An 18,738-nucleotide genomic window follows, 5' to 3' on the forward strand; every position below is an offset into this window, starting at 1 on the left:
AAATTTTGTGGTGGCTGAATCTGGCCTTAAATTGGACACCTGTGTGTTAGGACAGCTCAGATGTTTGTTAATAGTGATATACATTTATACCAGTTAACATCAACAATTAACAAGCTGAGTTTTGTTGAAAATCAAATACTGTAGAACGTTGATATAATGAAACGTCTTTCATAGGCTGATTACATGAGGTCACTTATTCCTGTAGGCACCTTTTTTAACCACTAGAGGGAGTGCCGCCTTCCTAAATGGGAGCGCACTGGGCATAGGCGCGCATAGCTAGGGACAGCTGCACCAAACCAGCCAAAGTTTGACCTACTTACACAGGATAAGTACAAAATTGTTCTTCAAAATAAGAGCGTGCATTTCGGCGGGTCTTTTCGCGCTGTAGATGAAATCAAATCTTATATCGTCACCTTTTTAAATGAGCTAAGTCATTTTTGCAAAGATTTAAAAATGTTTTTAGATATACAAAAAAAAAAAAAAAAAAAAATACAAATCAACAATTTTTTTTTTTTTTGGGGGGGGGGGGGGGGGGTCCTAGAAATTCAGAAAAAAAGGACTTATCCGATTATTCTTAGAAGGCGCCGATATCCTGATGAGCCTGCACGACAAAATGTGAGGTTAGAACTTTATTGACCATGTGGGGAAATTATCTGAAAAAGAAAAAAAAAAAAAAAACAGTTTCATTATTTTATTAAAATCTGACCAAACCAATATTGTGTACAAAAACATTCATGCCACCATTCTGTATAATTCAACAATTGAGGTTTGAGCAAATGTGTCTCCTGCTCTTTTGTAAATAATAGAGTTCATTTTTTCTTTTATTTATTCAAAGCACCGTTTTAACAGGTTTAACGCAAGCGCATTTGAACTATTTTTATTTCATAAGGACGCTGTGAGGATAAGCGGTTCAGAAGATGAATGCATTCACTGCCACTGACAGTGCAATCCTTTGGAATTTGAATGGCTGGAAGTGAAAGATCATGTTTCAGGTCCATTGACTGAGATGGACGTTCAATCCATTTCTACTGGGACGGCTGATCATGGCAATATGGCATGGCATGTCAATCATGGCAGCATCACCACAGCCTCTCCCAGTTGAAATGGATTGGACTTCTATCGCTGTTAATGGCAGCCAGTTAGTTAAATATGATTGTAGTTAGACGTGATTGAAAATTTTTCGGACTATAAGTCGCAGTTTTTTTCATAGTTTGGCTAGGGGTGCGACATATACTCAGGAGCGACTTATGTGTGAAATTATTAACACATCATTATATCAGTTCACATGTTATTTTGGTGTTTTGTAGTGACACTGATAGTTTGGTAAACTTGTTAGCATATTCTTTATGCTATAGTTATCTGAATAACTCTTAATAGCTATGTTACGTTAACATACTGGCCACGTTCGCATTTCATCGTTCATGCATCATGTAACATTATCATCCTGAACACTTATTTAGCATGTTAATCTCTACTGTATTTTTATTTTAAATTGCCTCTCAAGATGACATATCTGTTCTTTGTGTTGGATTTTATCAAGTAAATTTCCCCCCAAAATGCGACTTATACTGTGCTATGCTTTTTTCCTCTTCGTTGGGCATTTTATGGCTGGTGCGACTTACACTCAGGTGCGACTTAGAGTCCGAAAAATACGGTATATATATAAAATCTATCTATCTATCTATCTATCTATCTATCTATCTATCTATCTATCTATCTATCTATCTATCTATCTATCTATCTATCTATCTATCTATCTATCTATCTATCTATCTATCTATCTATCTATCTATCTATCTATCTATCTATCTATCTATCTATCTATCTATCTATCTATCTATCTATCTATCTATCTATCTATAGTGGGGTAGTAATGTGTTACATGCACAAAAATGTGCTTCTGTGAGTAGTTTTACTAAGCCATACTTTTTACTTCTACTTGAGTAGATTTGTGAGGAAAAAACGGCACTCTTACTCCGCTACTTTGGGCCACACAAGTCTTTACACTTTTCCTCTTTATTCTACAAATTATATTTATTTATTTTTCCCTGCCAACGATGCCAAAAGTAGCTCTACTAATTTCACCAATGAGACGTCGCAACAATAATCACATGAGTCCATTATACCATTCAGACGTAAGCTTGCCGTTCCATGATCACGCCAGCCTGTTCAATCACGTGGCGTATTTAAAGCACCGTAAAAAATGTAGAAAAAAAATGTAAAAAAGTATTTGACATACAACCCTCAACATGACTCGAAAACGCGGATGTAAACCTCTCTCCCAGTTTTTATTTGGCGCCAATTGACCACGGAAAAACAGAGATATTATCCTTTTAATTTCATAAGGAACTATTCACTATTGAAACTAGGAACTATTTTCTCCACAAGAGGGCACTCACGCTCTTTGGACGAATAATGCTACATTTCTGTCATTTTTTCTCTCTCGGCGGAATTCAATGATTTCCCCCCCTTTTTTGTATTCCTTTGGCTTAATGCGGTTTTGTAATGGGTTATTGTACAGTGTCATTATAACAACAGTTCTTATAGATAACTTTGTGTTGGGAAAAAAATACCATTGTTTAAAAAAACATCTAACAGAAAATGTAAGCAGTTATTCACAATGTTACTCAATACTTGAGTATTCTTTTCACCAAACACTTTTTTATTTGTACTTGAGTACAATTTATTGAATGATTACTTGTACTTGAGTAATATTATTTTGAAGTAATGCTACTCTTACTTGAGTAAAATTTTTGCGTACTCTACCCACCTCTGGTTGTTTGTTCAGAGAAAGCAGCCAGAAAAGGACAGAAAAATGATTGAGGGGGCAAAAATAAAGGAAGAACAGACAAGAACAGAAGGAATAGTGACACAAAAAGCTTACAAAGTTGAATACATATGTTATCTAATAACACTATTGTTTTTACTCTTACTACCGAGGGACTTGGGAGAAGGGATACACTGCTGCCCAAAAGTATTGGCAGCCCTGATATTCTGTCAGATAATGCTCAATTTGTCCCAGAAAATTATTGCTATTACACATGCTTTGGTCGTAATATCTTCATTTATTTTGCTTGCAATGAAAAAACACAAAAGAATTGAAAAAAAGTTAAAACATTATCATTCTACACAAAACTCCAAAATGGCCGGACAAAAGTATTGGCACCCTCAGCCTAATACTTCGAAGCACAACCTTCAGACAAAATAACTGAGACCATCCGCTTCCGGTGTCCTTTACTGAGTTTCTTACAATGCTCTGCTGGAATTTTAGACCATTCTTCTTTGGCCAACTGCTCCAGGTCTCTGAGATTTGAAGGGTGCCTTCTCCAAACTGCCATTTTCAGATCTCTCCAAAGGTGTTCTATGGGATTCAGGTCTGGACTATTTGTTGGCCACTTTAGAAGTCTCCAATACTTTCTCTCAAACCATTTTCTAGTGCTTTTTGAAGTGTGTTTTGGGTCATTGTCCTGCTGGAAGACCCATGACCTCTGAGGGAGACCCAGCTTTCTCACACTGGGCCCTACATTATGCTGCAAAATTTGTTGGTAGTTTTCAGACTTCATAATGCTATGCACACGGTCAAGCAGTCCAGTGCCAAAGATAGCAAAGCAACCCCAGAACATCAGGGAACCTCCGCCATGTTTGACTGTGGGGACCGTGTTCTTTTCATTCAAGGGCTCGCCCCCCCTGTAAACTCTATGTTAATGCCTTTTCCCAAAAAGTTCTACTTTTGATTCATCTGACCAGAGAACATTCTTCCAAAACGTTTTTGGCGTTCTCCGCCTGGATTTTTTATGTCTCTGAGTCAGAAGTGGGTTCTTCCTGGATATCCTACCATAGAGTCCCTTTTCATTCAGACGCCGACGGATAGTACGGGTTGAGACTGTTGTACCCTCGGACTGCAGGACAGCTCGAACTTGTTTGGATGTTAGTCGAGGTTTTTTTATCCACCATCCGCACAATGTTTGTTGAAATCTTTCGTTAATTTTTCTTTTCCAACCACATTTAGGGAGGTTAGCCACAGTGCCATGGGCTTTACACATATTGATTACACTGCGCATGGTAGTTTCAGGAACATTCAGGTCTTTGGAGATGGACTTGTAGCCTTGAGATTGCCCATGCTTCGTCACAATTTTGCTTCACAAGTCCTCAGACAGTTCTTTGGTCTTCTTTCTTTTCTCCATGCTCAATATGGTACACACAAGGACACAGGACAGAGGTAAACTTTAATCCATTTGGCTGCAAGTTTGATTTAGATATTGCCACCACCTGTTATGTGTCACAGGTAAGTAACAGGTGCTGTTAATTACATAAATTAGAGAAGCATCACATTTTTCAAAGGGTGCCAATCAGGGGCGTTGGGGGGGGCACGCGCTTTGCCCTTCCTAGGGGGCGTTACACACATTTACGCATATTTTTATCTATTTATTTATTTTATTTTATTTTATTTTATTTTTTTACATTTTATCGAAGTTTTCACCAGTGTTCACTTGGCTGTTGAGTTAGGTGAGTTTTGAAGCATTCTGAGGGGGTAAAAATAGGGCTCAAAGCGTCGGCGGGACAAAGAATGACTGCTAGGGGCCGCTACATAGTGTATTTGGAATTTGTCTTTACACGGTATCAAAGATTGCACCTGTCTTCACCTGCTTGCCGATTTTGGTGCATTTTTATGCATTCTAAGGGGGTCAAATTGAGCTCAAAGTGGCTGTGGAACAAATAATAACCATAATGATAATAATAATAAAACCGAGGAACCACAATAGGTTAACTAAAAAAAAAAACATTGTCACCTGCATGTCCATACTGTTCAGTTATGGATGTGTTCTAAGTCAAATAAAATCAAATAAACTTTTATTGGCTTAGACCAAATCACAACAAGAGTTATGTGAAGGAGAAAACAAAACATGTTTTCGCTGGATTTCGACCTACTTGAGCACTGTAGCTTTTTTTCCCCCCCAGGTAAGACTAATGCCCACCCACAGCTGGCATCCTGGTAACACCACTGGTGCCAATACTTTTGTCCGGCCTATTTTTGGAGTTTTGTGCAAATTGATAATGATTTAATCCCCCCCCCCCCTTCTCTTTAGAGTTTTTTCATTGCAATCAAAATAAATGAAGATATTACTTTTAAAGCATTTGTAATTGCAATCATTTTCTGGGAGAAATTGAGCGTTATCTGACAGAATTGTATGGGTGCCAATACCTTTAGCCAGCAGTGTACGGGTGGAATGGTAAGGAATTGTATATCTTTTTTCTAATATGCATTGGAAAAAAAAGAAGCAGTGGCCGGTGCAAATTAGCCTGATATTGGTAAGAAACGCATTATTAACTTTATGGACGATGGTGGAGTCGAACATCACCCTCGACTTTTATTTTAAAAGTACCTCCCGGAAGTGTGATATCGTATTCCTTGTACTGCCTCCCTCGCCTTGACAGCGGTGCACGGAGCCTGAGAGGGTCAGGGGGGAGGAGATGCAAGGGAGTGGAGCAAGACGACTACCGGAGGAGAAACACGGGCTGACCGACTCAGCGGCACCATCCGCGGACAGCTAACCCCTCCAATGCTCCTCCACTCTGGACGTTCCCACCGACTACTCGAATCGGCTCGTCCGCTGCGGTCGCGGAGATGATCACGGTGAGTCGCCTCTTGCTCTCAAGTGGAGCTGCCCGCTTGCGCACGGAATGACAGACCGACATGTGTAATATATGTCACGCGCGCATATAAACCAAGGCACCCGTCCGCCCACACGCGTCCCCGAAGCTGTCGCACGGAACCGCCTGGCGACCCTCCGTCAAAGTGGTGTGAATGACATAGCTGGAGGCCGCCATTCTGCTGCTGCTTGTTGGCAAAGGAGACGCGGCCGGTGCGTGTTTTCCCACTATAACATACAGCCGCGTTGTGTTTCTTTTTTGTCACTCACGGTTGCAGATGTATTTGCACATCCCAAGTCCAAAACGCTCGGTGGACAGCAGTTTCTGACGAATTGCAATCGCCGACTGATGCTGAGGAATGTGCTGTCGCTGTCAATAAACGATGGCGAGGATACTGCTGCTGCACTTGAGTCGAAAAGGCTAAATGGCTGCGAGCGGCGTGTCTGTGTCGGTCCACTGGCCCGCTTGAGGAATGGTCACTGCTATGGTTGTCACATAGGCCACGCTGTTATGTAACGAGAAGCCTACGCTGTTCGAATGCGGTCCCGCACACGGCCTGCGAGTGGCCTTTTCCCACTCTTCCATTTACATCGTGCAGAACGAATCATGAACTCATTGGCTACCATTGACGGCGGCAGGCGTCCAACCCTTTGGACTGGGAGGGGCGATCGCTGCCAGCCCTCCCAGTCCAAATAGATTAGGCGTCTAACGCCGTCAATGGCACTGATATGTGATCATTCAAGAACAAGTATCCCAGTTCAAATAGATTTGACATCTGTCGCCGTCAGTGGAAGTGATTCAGTTAATTTCCCTGAAGATTATTTGTAGCAGCACGTCTAAAGTACAGCAAGCTGCTTGATGAATGACTTTGTTTGTGTATGTGTGTGTCAGTGTGTAAAGGGGTGGGTGTGTTGAGGGTTAGCGCCAATGTCCGGTTAAAAAAATGTCCCCTGTAGGAATAGTCATCCCCACGCCCTCCCTTGTCCGCGCCCCCCCACAGCTCACAGCGACCACCGCGACGTGAGTGGGTGCACGCCGGTCGACCTTGTGCAGGCGAGAGGAGGGACGAAGCCGGGGAAGGTGGAAGGGAGGAGGGGGTGTCTCCTTGAATCATGGAGGAGGAGGAGGAGGAGGAGGAGGGGGAGGCTTGGACGTGCACGAGAAGGCGCAGGCAGGCAAGATGTAGCGCGGAAATGCTATTTTTGCTTCATCAACACAGCATGCTTCCCCTAGTTCAGAATGCAGGTCTGAATGCCTGATAGCATTCGCCGTCTAGGTGTTAGGAAGACAGATGTTTTCTATGTCAATGCACTTACTGCAGAAATAAAACTGCACAGAACCTCGCAACTGTAGTTCCATAAATTCTATTGAAATATTTATTTAAAAGACTAACCTTGCTGAGCGTAGTTTGTGTTTCACCTGTGCCTTCATGGCATTGCAAATATTTTTCACACTTTCACGGTTGGCTCATTGGGTACTCGCACAATAACACTCTCTTCAGTCACAGTAAAGTGTTTGTCCAGTGCAGTTTTTTTTGTGATTTTCAGGATGTGCTGCAGGCCTCTCTGATATAGCTTTGCCATGGCAAGTATTATCCACTATTATGATACTCAACTTGACAGAGTCCTGTTGTCCAGTAGCATTTATCTGTATTTATTGCTCCTCCACTATCATCAGTTATGATTGTAAGCTGCAAGTACAAAGTTTGGTAATTCTCTTAAAATGCATTACCAAGAGGACTGAAATGCAATGTTTTGGTTCATCTCAAGTGGACGGCACAAATCCTCTGGTTTGGGTCACACCCCAGGGGTTTTTCTCACGGGGTGCAGTCATCACAATTTTCTGTCCGATTGCCAATTTCTAAAAAAACAAAAAAGAAAAAAAAAAAAAGCCTGACCTGCCGATCCAAACTTATCCCGATCTTGTTTTTCTCCTATAAACAAAAGCATGCACCTTGAACATTACCTGTGAACCAAGACTATTTTTCAACTGCACATGCAATAGTTATCTAAAAGATAAGTGTACATTAAAGGTGTTCCTTTCCAAGCAAAGCAATATGTAGAGTTTATGGCCAAAAATGGTACTGCAACCAGGATCAAAATATTAAAGGGCTAACATGCACCATTTGAGTTGCCAGATAAGCGCTTCACAATTGAGAGTCAAGCTGCGTTATCATGCATTATTGCTTACAATGATCATACAATACAGTGGAACGGCTACTTACGAATGTGTCTACATAAGGAATTTTCAGGTTAAGACATGCCACAACGGCAAAATATTGGCTCTTGTTACGAAAGAAATTTGCGCTAAGGCAAAAATACAGTGGTGGCTGTTACTCACAGCTCTCAGAGTTTACTGAACGTAATATACTTGTAGCTGCTCTGCTATTGGCTATTGCCTAGCATCTTCCTTGCATCCAATTGGCTAAGAGGGACCTCTACTGTATGTGTATGTGTGTATCCCAGCATCCTCTTCATTCGCCCCTCGTGTTCCTACAGCTTTACGTGAGTGTATTAACTTTTTATTCTTTGTTTACATTAGGAACAAATCTCATTTTGTTGTTATTGTGCAATAATCTAATTGTGACATGTATTTGTAACACGGTTTGATGTATTTTTATGCTTAATGAAAGATATACTGTATATCTGAATTTTAGGGGGCTTGGAACAGATGAGGGCATTTACATGGAAAACGCTTCTCTATGAAATTTTCGAACTACTTCCAGGACCAATTAATTTTGTAAGTAGAGGTACAAATGTACAGCATGTATAGTCTACAACCTATCTCTATTACTTACCAAAAAAGAAAAGGAATACACACTAGTCTTCAAACATAAGGGTGTCAAATTGCACCTAGCTAGGTTGGTTAACACAAAAGAGGATAAGCTTAAAGAAAAAAAAGATGCGGGTTATGAGCACAGGTTAGTTAGTCATACTATGACTGGAGGGGAACTACTGTACTTTTCTCATATCAGCACATTGGCAAGTAGTATTTCATTTGGTAATCCGTTGACAGCATCCACAAAGTAGCTTTTATTTCTCCAGCCATTTTAATTTCAATTACCGACTAAAATATGTACACGCGTAACGACACTATATTTGCCTCAGTCAGTCGAGCCCCATGCTAAACAACGTTACCACGAACATGCCAACTTTGTTCAAATTTCTAAATAGACATGTGCCGATTACCGGTTTCAAGGTATACCGTGGTATGAAAATGTCAAGCTTTCAAAACCGCAAACATTTTCTGTTATACCGTTGCTAAGGTATTAGCTATTTTTAATGTCTCAACAATGCAGGGAGAAATGCTCAACCCTCTCCCACCGGTTGTTGCTCAGTGTCAGTGAGTCAGCTGTGCTACACGATGGCTGGAGGAGGTGAAACTCCTGAACTTTCCCCCCCCATCAAAGAAAACAAAATTGCTGGTATGGTAATATTTCGGCTACAGAGAAGTTATAGACGGCTTAGGGGAGGAGAGCCAACCGACAAGTAAAACATATTTGCGGAGGGCGGCTGCCAAGGAGGCAATACCTCAAATTGCTAATATGATGTGAAAAATAAAAATCCTGTTCAATTGAAAATGTTTTTTTTTTTTTTAAACCCAGATATCTCTAACACATTTTAGAGCTATAATTGCAATGCTATGATGCAGTGAAACTGTGATATTTTTGCTTAAGGTTATCATATCGTCAGAATCTCATACCAGCACATGCCTAATTCTAAATGTCAATCTACCATACAGGAAAGTAATACAACTCAAAAGCACATCACCTGTCGGGAAGTCTTTCAATTTTGGCACCTGTCATCAATTTTTTCCTCCTTTTCAGTTGTCTCGAATGCATGGCCAATGCATATCCTAGTTTTGTTTCTGAATTTGTCATGACTCATTTGACATTTGGAATGGGGTTTTTACTCTATTGCTAGCTGACATTGTTAATTCTGACTGTGAAAGTAAGCCTAATTTACGTAGTCAACAGAGCTGTGGCAACCTGGACAAAGACAAAGAACTTATTTTGTAATTGGCGTATTGGTCGAAGGCGGGACATCCGTTGTAAACACAGAATAAAAAAAAAAAAACTTTTACGTGATGAAAATGAACTCCTAACTCATTCACTACCACAGACGTATAAACAATGTTGCTATGGTGTTCGACTGCTCATAATTAAGAACGACAAAGGGTAGAAAAAAAAACCTTTTTTAGGATGTAAGTTCGGACGTTTGGTGTTAATGCAGCCATGGAACACATATTTTGCGGTGCTCGAAAGAAGGGGATGTCTGTGAAAAATCTTTGTTAAAAGAGAATCACAAGGCTTAAGGAATTGATGTAATAATTATCTGGAGAAGAGGCCAATATTATATCATCTCTACAAGTCTTTTTTCAAACCTTTTAATGCTGGAACACTGAATGTGAGACAAATGTGAGCTTTCACTAAACAGGCATTATCTGACTTAATTTACTTTCAAAGTAAAGACAGAGTAATGAAGCCACCTACTGTAGAAACAATTACCAAACAATGACTATATGGAACACTAATACGAATTGTGCCCGTTTCCACTTTCATGTAGCTAAGAGTAGCAGACATTACGAATGTAAACATAATTTGCGTGGTCGCAAAAGTATGAAAATCTTCAAGAAATGCACTTACATACTCCAATTAATGACAACAAATGTCCGCAAGCAAAAGCTAGCGGGCTAATGTGGCTAACTGACTCAAGTCTTAATCGACTGACAAGATCGGTTGTATTTTTAGCAATCGACAGAACACCGATCACCCAAAATTTATGAGATGATCAATCGGCCAAACAGTTGTTTTTTTTCCCCCCTGCTCTATGATAAAACATATCAAAAGTGTCTCTGAAAATGTAATTTTGGTACAGATTGAAGCAAAAGGAACAGCATTGAAATATATTGAAAAAAATGTTAACATACATCATTTCTAATTGACATAAATTGCTACAAAAAAGTAGCACTTCATCACCATAGTTTACTATTTGCATCTACTGTGTCTCACCTGATCTCCAGCCATCTCTTTTCCATAGGGCCTGTTCCCATCAGGGTTGTGGCTGAGTTGGAGCCTATCCAAGCTGACTTTGGGCTAGTGTTGGTGTATACCGCAGACGAGTCGGGGTATTGTTACAGTCATAGGGGATATATGCTGGCGACAGTCAGCCATCCACAATCAGATTCACTTCTATGGACAATATTTAATTAACCTAACATGCATTCTTAGGGGTTGTGAGAGACAGCCTGGAAAAACTGCATCAGTGAGAAAAATATATAAACACTAGTGTTGTCCCGATCCGATTTGGTCACAAGATCAGGGCCGATCAGGTGTGTTCATAGCACCGTCGCGGACAAAAACCCCCCCAAAAAACAAATATGTTTGGAGCTGCCAAAAATTAAATGCACTTCCATAAACCTTATAATGAAGGCAACACATGCTGTATGTATCTGTATTAGTTATATTAGCCTATTGTTAAAATGACAGAAGGTGGCTAAAATTACATAATGAGCCTTCATGATTTAATGTTTATTTTTCCAGCAATGCATCCAACGCACCATGTGACAAATCTGTTGTATGATGTTACCTCAAGTTTAACTTCATTAAAATATTAATGAATTGTTTTATTGCTTTTATAAAATCATAGGAATGCAATAAAGAAATCCGGTTTTTGATGTCATTTTTATTTTGAGGTTTTGAAAAACAACAAAATGGAACGTGCATAACATGCCCCTTATCTGGGCATGTCTTTGATTTTTTGTATTATCTCGGTTTTGGTTTTGAAGTCAGCAAATAGGTGTTCTGATATGTTGATGAATGTCTCCTTCATGTACTCCCCATTTGTGAACAGTTGTCCACGCTTTATTATCTCTTGGTTTGCAACAAAACTTGCAGCAGTAGTGGAGTTCGGTGATGCAATCCACTTTTTAAATCTATTTTTGCTCTCCTCTAAGTTCTTCTCACTCCTAACTGGTTACTTGGCTGCAAATGTAGCATACCTTCCCTGGAAATGTCTTTCCACATTACTCTTTTTGTTATTTGACAAGCTCTCGCCACAGAGTAAACATTCAGGCAATCCTTCCACATTGGCAATGAATGCAAATGATTCGGTCCAAGAAACGTTGAATCCTCTGTTCTCCTCAGTTATTTTTCTCTTTTTCCCTTTCGGATCCATGGCCCATCACACAGCCGCCGGTTTGTTTACAATAGCCACCTGCCTGGCATCCCCCCTGCTGATAGAAACGTGTGTCGCAAGCTATGACACAAATCTTTGTTGACAGAAATTTAACATTTATATTCGACACATTTTTACAACATTGGAAAATGGTAAGAATGTTTGTGTCATTTTCGTTCTCCTACAGAAACCATATCAAAACAAAAAATATATTTCTCTCCCTCTTCCATTTTCAGACATTTTTGAAAATGCTCCAGGGAACCACTAGGGCAGTGCTAGAGACGCATGCGACTCTTAAAACACAGGTTGCTGACCCCGCACTGGGCAACATGTCTGATGTGTGGGATTAGTTCTTGCTTGAAACCAGTGACCATTTAAAAACATAGCCTTGCTTGAAACCAGTAACCATTTAAAAACATAGCATTTTTCGTATAGGTACCAGCAGGGTTTACTTTAACACAAGCAATATGATTCGACAGTTACAACTGAGTCACTCGACAAAGTTAGTACCAACATTTTGAAAGTCTTTCTTCATCTTTGGACATTTTTGAAAAACAATTCTTGAGTAAAACGGAGTTGTATTATGTCTTTTGATTTGTAAGTATTTGGTATTTGTAGATTTAATAGTCTGAAAATATAGGTATAAGATTGGTATCAGGAATACATATTATAAAAAAATTAGATCGGAACTAAAATCAGTATCAGGAAATCTGTAGTCCACAGGCAGCCCATGTCTAACGTCCTCACTGTTGCTCCTACAGTAAGGTGATTTGTTGGTCATATGTAATCACAGGTCTAAAGTTTTTGGCTAACTCTTACTGTCTGTTTGTATATATTTAAATTTCTCCTTCAGACCCAGAGAGAACCGTGGGGACAGGCCTGACAGCAGAGAACAGTCCTCTCACAAACCTTTGTGCTTCGCCACGATCTCTGGCACAGACATCTGGAACTTTGTCGGGCACTTTTGGACCCTTTCTGGTCACTCACAGCGTGTAGCCCTGCAGTGAGGCTCTGAGAACCCACTCACTCATTCTAACCTTCGTATAAATGAGTGAGCCGGCTGCCAGGAAAAGGGCTGGGACATGTACCAGAACCCCAACAGGTAAGATACTAAAGCTATTAATTTTGATCTACAATCAGACTCATTTGTCTTTGACTTGTGTGCATCCCTCTGCTTGCACAGAATGTCCTGGTTCAGTGGTTTCCTAGTCGCCAGAGTGGATGACCGTAAGACTGCGTGGGGGGAGCGCAATGGCAAGAAGTCTAAACGGAGGGGAGGTTCATCTCTCTGCAACCCACGTTACATGAGCTGTCTGCGGGATCCAGATGCTATGGAGCCTCCCTCCGGCGCCCCCCTCCATCAGCACCACCGTGGAGGGATGTCAGGGGCCGTAGGAGGCGGGGGCAACTTTGGCGCCCGTTGCGGATGGCAGGAGGACCACTACGGCAAAAGGAGTGTGCCCCAAGGGGTGGCGCTGAAATCTGTGGACTTGGACTTTGAAGACGGAGAGCTGAAGGCCAGGAAAGGAGGATGTAATGGCGACACAGGAGACGACGGCACTAACGGCACAGCTGGCGTGGTGACGGCTGCCGACTGTTGGCTCAGGGTGGTGCGGGTATTCCAATCGAAAAAGTTCCAGTCCCGCAAACTGGAACGTCTATACCAGCGATACTTCTTCAGGCTCAACCAGAGCTCTTTGACCATGCTTATGGGGGTCCTCGTGATTGTGTGCGGCATCATGCTGACCTTCCACTGTGTCCACGCACCCCCACACGTGGCCTATTCATCCGCCTTGTCGGTGGCTATGGCGCTTTTCATGGCACTCATGGTGGTGTGCAACCGGAACGGCTTCCATCAGGACTACATGTGGATGGTCAGTTACCTGGTCATTGGTGTCTTGGTGTCAGTCCAAGTGTTTGGGATGCTCATGGTGGCACCCAGGAGTGCCTCGGAGGGCATCTGGTGGTCTGTGTTTTTCATTTACATCATCTACACCCTCTTGCCTGTGAGGATGAGGGCAGCGGTGCTTAGCGGAGCTGTGCTGTCCATCATACACGTGGTCACCACCTGGCAGATAAACCAGGCGGATAAATTTCTGTGGAAACAGGTAAGAATGCTTGATGCCTGATTGGTTACGCGACTTGATTTTTGCTTGCATTAGTTTGCACATGTTACATTAACTTCAGACGTTTGTCAATTCCTTGCCTTTTTAGTTGGATTTTTCTCACATCCATCTGGATCTATGTACTGTATGTACCATTTTCGCCTCAGCTTATGGACTTGAAATCCAAAAATTTAAAAATTTCCAAGTCTTTGAGTCAGAAAGCACAGTTGTGGTGATCTGGGTTAGTCCTGGTGAAGCACATTCAAAACCATGGTATTCATCATGGTATTCATCGGTGGTGTGAACAGAAGCGCTAACAGGTGCTAACAAAAGAGCTTCAATAGTTTGGCCGAAATTCACCTGAAATAATGAAGAAGAATGCGATACTACACCTTTGAGACTGATTTTCATCGGATCGCTAGTGATGCACAAGCATCTCAAAAGGAATTGCATTAAGACGTATTATACTATGTGCAGGACATTTAAACTACACTCGACAAATACTGCCTCTGAAGCGCATTTCTGGGTGTTGCTAAACCAGTGTCACTGTCCGATTAGGGCAGTACTTCTCAAATAGTGGCGCATGTGACCTCAAGGAACATACTTTTTTGTCGTAGCAGAATAAAATGGAATTGCACATCTACTCAGTGGGTGGCAGTGGCACTCTCATTTTCAGAGTGCACAATAGTTTTGAACTAAACAAGAGCACAGAGCAAAGAGCACTGGAGATATGAAGAGCTAAGACGAGGAAATATGACAAAGAGTATATAGCGTTTGGCTTTGACTTTTAATACTGTGGGAGACGAGGAAAGACCAGTTTGTTTACTGTGTCTAAAAATGTTTGCAGCGGACAGCAGGAAGCCAAATCAATTAAGACTTCACTTAAAGACAGTAGACCCCAATCACGTTGATAAGCCGCTTCATTTTTTCTCCGTCAGAGAAAACGTGCCGAATATTGTCAACAATCGTCCCGCTTTGTCAGTGGTATATCAGTAAACCAGTGAGCACTGTTAGCATCATATAAGTTGGCATACCAAGTTGTTCAATGCAAAGTAACCCCACACCATAGTAAAGGAACTGATCCTGCTTGCAGCAAAAATGAAAACTGTCCCTCTGTCCACTTTAACAGTTGTTTTTGTTCGATTCATTTTTGTTTCTTTGGTTAAATTGTTTGGCGTATTTTTCTAACGAGTTAGTGTTGCTAATCAATTTGAATGTATTATTATTTATCGATTTTATTGAATTTTATTTTTCAGTATCAAATGGTCAAAAAATGTACCTTGAGTGTATTTTTACAGTTTGGGTGTAACTTTTTTTTTAAAATTCAGGCAAATTGATGTGCTTTAAGTCTTTTCTGTTACAAACAAAACAATGTTAATAAAGTTATACTTTATTGTAAGTTGATTTATATTATTTTTCTATAAACTTACAAAATGACACAATGTTATGGAGTTGTGTAATTCTAATAATTTTATAGACAAATGATACTATTTACAGTGGTGGCAGACAGTTGGGAAGGTGCGAAATGTTAACGTCTTTGGGGGCGGTGCGTAACAGAAAATAATTGAGAAGCAGTGGATTAGGGGATGGGTAGGATATTGAAAGAGTCGATAAAATGATTAGGAATTCTGTCAGTTGTGTGGGATTCATTGTCAATGCATTACATTTTAAGGAGATTGTAGGTAAAGTGAAGTACTTGGCTGTAACCACCAGAGGCACTGTTAATTCAGTCTCTAATTAATTTATGTAAATTAAGGGAATAATCGATAGGCACTATAGTATTTGCGTACTTTCATGTAATCGATTCAGGGCACGTAGTTAAATCCCCAAACCAAATAACAACGGTCACTCACACTTTTGATGTTATTTTTATATCATTAAGACGCTATCCAGATTTTTGACAAACGTTACAATCGCATATCCTAAGAATCATTTGTAATATAATAGTTACTTATGCGATTAAGAAGAAATCATTCCAGTAGGTTATGAAAATGTGACCTAAAGTTTCAGACTAGGGCTTTGCCTAATACTTGACCTAAATTTGGCTTACACCTCTGGGAGATGAGACCTAAAATATTCTTTATGGCCCCAAGATGATCCACTGAGTTCATCAGACAGTCACTAAAGTCTGTGCTGCTTGGGCGGGTGGAGCACAGTCGGTCTCTGTGTGTATGTATTTTTGGATTAAAAACAAAAATTGCCGCGAGCATTTGGGGTGAATGAGAATAGTAAAGTGAAAGCCTGTTGAATCAGAACAATGTGCTTTTCCTTCAAGCTAAATACAAAGTTATAAAAAAGACACATTACATTATGTACAAAAAACACATTATTACATAATACTGTGTACCTATTAAAGATGGGAACTTCTGGGTAGCTCTAGATACGATATGTTTTGCGATACAAGGCTAACGATAACGATGATCTCACGATGAGGTGATACTAAAATTATTGGTACAGGGGTCAGGAAATCATATTAGGATAGTCAAAAATACAGCTAATAAACAGAAAAGAAGTTATTTTCATACTTCTGCTATGAATAGGAATGAGTTTACCACCAGTAGACTTCCAACCCATTTGAAATGGGAGGGTTCAATGCCATCCCTCTCACTTCAAACAGATTGGACATCTCTGGCCGTCAGTGGCAGCCAATGGCAGGCACTGAGTTAATTTTTGGGGCATTTCACTTCATTTCCTGTTGATTTTCAGTCACTTCCTTTTCCTTTCTGGGCATGTACTGTAGGTGTCACTTTCTGTTGATTTTGGGTTACTGAAAAGAAAGTGACTCAAGAATGTCCCCAAATGAATAGGAAGTGACTCAAAATCAACAGGTCCTGTAAATGGCCACAAAAGACTGGCTGTGAATGCTCTGGTTTCAGTGCCATTGACGGCGTTGGACGTTCAATCCAGTCAAAATGTCAGTGAAGCCAGTGAACTATAATATATTGCTTTGGAAGATTTTGGTAGCAACCTTTTAGTTACTTTTTTTTTTTTTTTTAAACAGTGACACCTTTTTTAAATGATATATCGATTTTTGGTGGGAGCAAATCGATAACCTTTTGGGCTACAGAGTATTGCGATCACCGTTTCGATATATTGTCATGCCCCAAGTACAGTGATACCTCTACATACAAATTTAGTTCGTTCCAGGACCTGGTTTGTAAGTCGAAATGGTCGTATGTCGAGCGAGATTTTTCCATAAGAATACGTTATAATTCGATTAATTTGTTCCACAGCCCAAAAATCTGCTAAATCCATCATAAATACTGCTGGCACAATTACAAATACAATTACATATGTCAAAATAAATACATTATCAATACAAATCAGAATAATACCAATAATAACTAGGCCTGCAAGCAGGACTGAACGGGCCCTCGCAATCTAGCGCAACTCGGACGTCACGCAAGTCGGACTGTGTGCAGGTCAGGGTGGTGGCAGATCCTCCTCTCTAATCATCTCATTAGAACCTAACATGCTCGAAAGTCGCCTAATTACATTCCCACACCCAAGAGATAAAAACCCCTATTGGAGAGAGTACTACAAAAAAGGAGCCACTACTGAGCTGTGCAGCCAAGCCCTTATTCAAAACCAAAATTAATCTTCTAACTTGGCCAATTCGACCAAGTGTGCCAAATATTGTGGCTCTATAAGCTGCCTGAGTCTCTGAAAAAAAATATTTCCTTTAAATGGCGAACAAAGGGTCGTCACGGCAACAGACAGAGACACGTGGACATGGGCCGTAAAAAAGTATTTTAATAGGTCTTGAAACTACAATGACCAACATGAAAAGAACTGGACATGTTTTGGAAAAACGAGTGACTTCCTATCGCCACTAGTTGGCGCTGTAGGGTTGATGCAAATGACCCCTACAAGTTCCTTCAGGGTATGACTCTCAACAAGCACGGGAAGTTTGGCGCAGATATGTTCTATATCTGCCGAGTTATGATTGTTCAAAGTTTTTGGAGAGAAAAATTGTTGACAGTCATTTTCACTTTCCTGTTTGGACCCCTCCGCTTCAACGAAACTTCAATATTTTTCATCAGGCACCTGAAGACAGGTCTTAAGGCTTCCCTTATGCAGGTTTGAGGTAGATTGGTTTTTTCCCTTTAGAGGAGGAGTGTGTCCCGTAAAAAAGGGCATTTCCTGTTTCCACTAGGAGGCGCCAGGCACAAATGGTAAATTTTCAATCCAGTCCTGCTCAGGCTGGTATACCTCACACACATGCCAGATTTAAAATAGATTTAACATTGTATGAGGGTGTTATCAGTCATTTTCCGAATTTGGTGTTTTGGCGAAAAAATGGAAGAATTTGGCGCCCCGCCCAGGTCAGGCCCGTGAATGAAAACACACCATTTTTATAACTTAAGATTTCATATGCCTCATGAACAGTCTCGCCAATTTTGAGAATGATCAAACTAATTCCCTAGGTGTCAAGGTGTAAAATGTGCACACTGTAAATCGATAAAAAGTTCACATTCAATCCAAAATACCCGATTTCCTGTAGGATTTGGAATGTGTGTGCAAGAGACTTTTTGGAGCAGTTTTGCACAAAGTTTTGACTCTCCAAATTTCATCACTCTATGTTAGAAAAACCTAAATGGAGAGGCCTTTTTGAAAATTTCAAGGGGGCGCCACTGAGCCATTTTCTTAAATTGTTTCGTAACGTTGCAAGATTATCGAACGTTATCCAAAGCCGCATGTATGTGCAAATTTTGGTGAGTTTTTATGCATATTCAAGCCTCCAAATGTAAACTCTTACTGTGAACCCATGAAAATTTCACATTCGATCCAAAATACCCGATTTC

General features: G+C 40.6%; 1 protein-coding gene across 1 annotated transcript in view; it reads left to right on the forward strand.

The window, feature by feature from the left end:
• Nucleotides 1–5,436: 5,436 nt before the first annotated feature.
• adcy6a (adenylate cyclase 6a) overlaps nt 5,437–18,738 on the forward strand; it is a 94,742-nt gene continuing 81,440 nt past the window's right edge. The window contains exons 1-3 of the mRNA XM_057820587.1: nt 5,437–5,635; nt 12,682–12,930; nt 13,012–13,936. Coding sequence (XP_057676570.1) covers nt 12,911–12,930; nt 13,012–13,936 — 945 coding nt within the window. The 5' untranslated portion in view covers nt 5,437–5,635; nt 12,682–12,910. The remainder of the gene's footprint in view (nt 5,636–12,681; nt 12,931–13,011; nt 13,937–18,738) is intronic.

This window comes from Corythoichthys intestinalis, chromosome 2 (assembly GCF_030265065.1).
Source record: "Corythoichthys intestinalis isolate RoL2023-P3 chromosome 2, ASM3026506v1, whole genome shotgun sequence".
NCBI lineage: Eukaryota > Metazoa > Chordata > Actinopteri > Syngnathiformes > Syngnathidae > Corythoichthys > Corythoichthys intestinalis.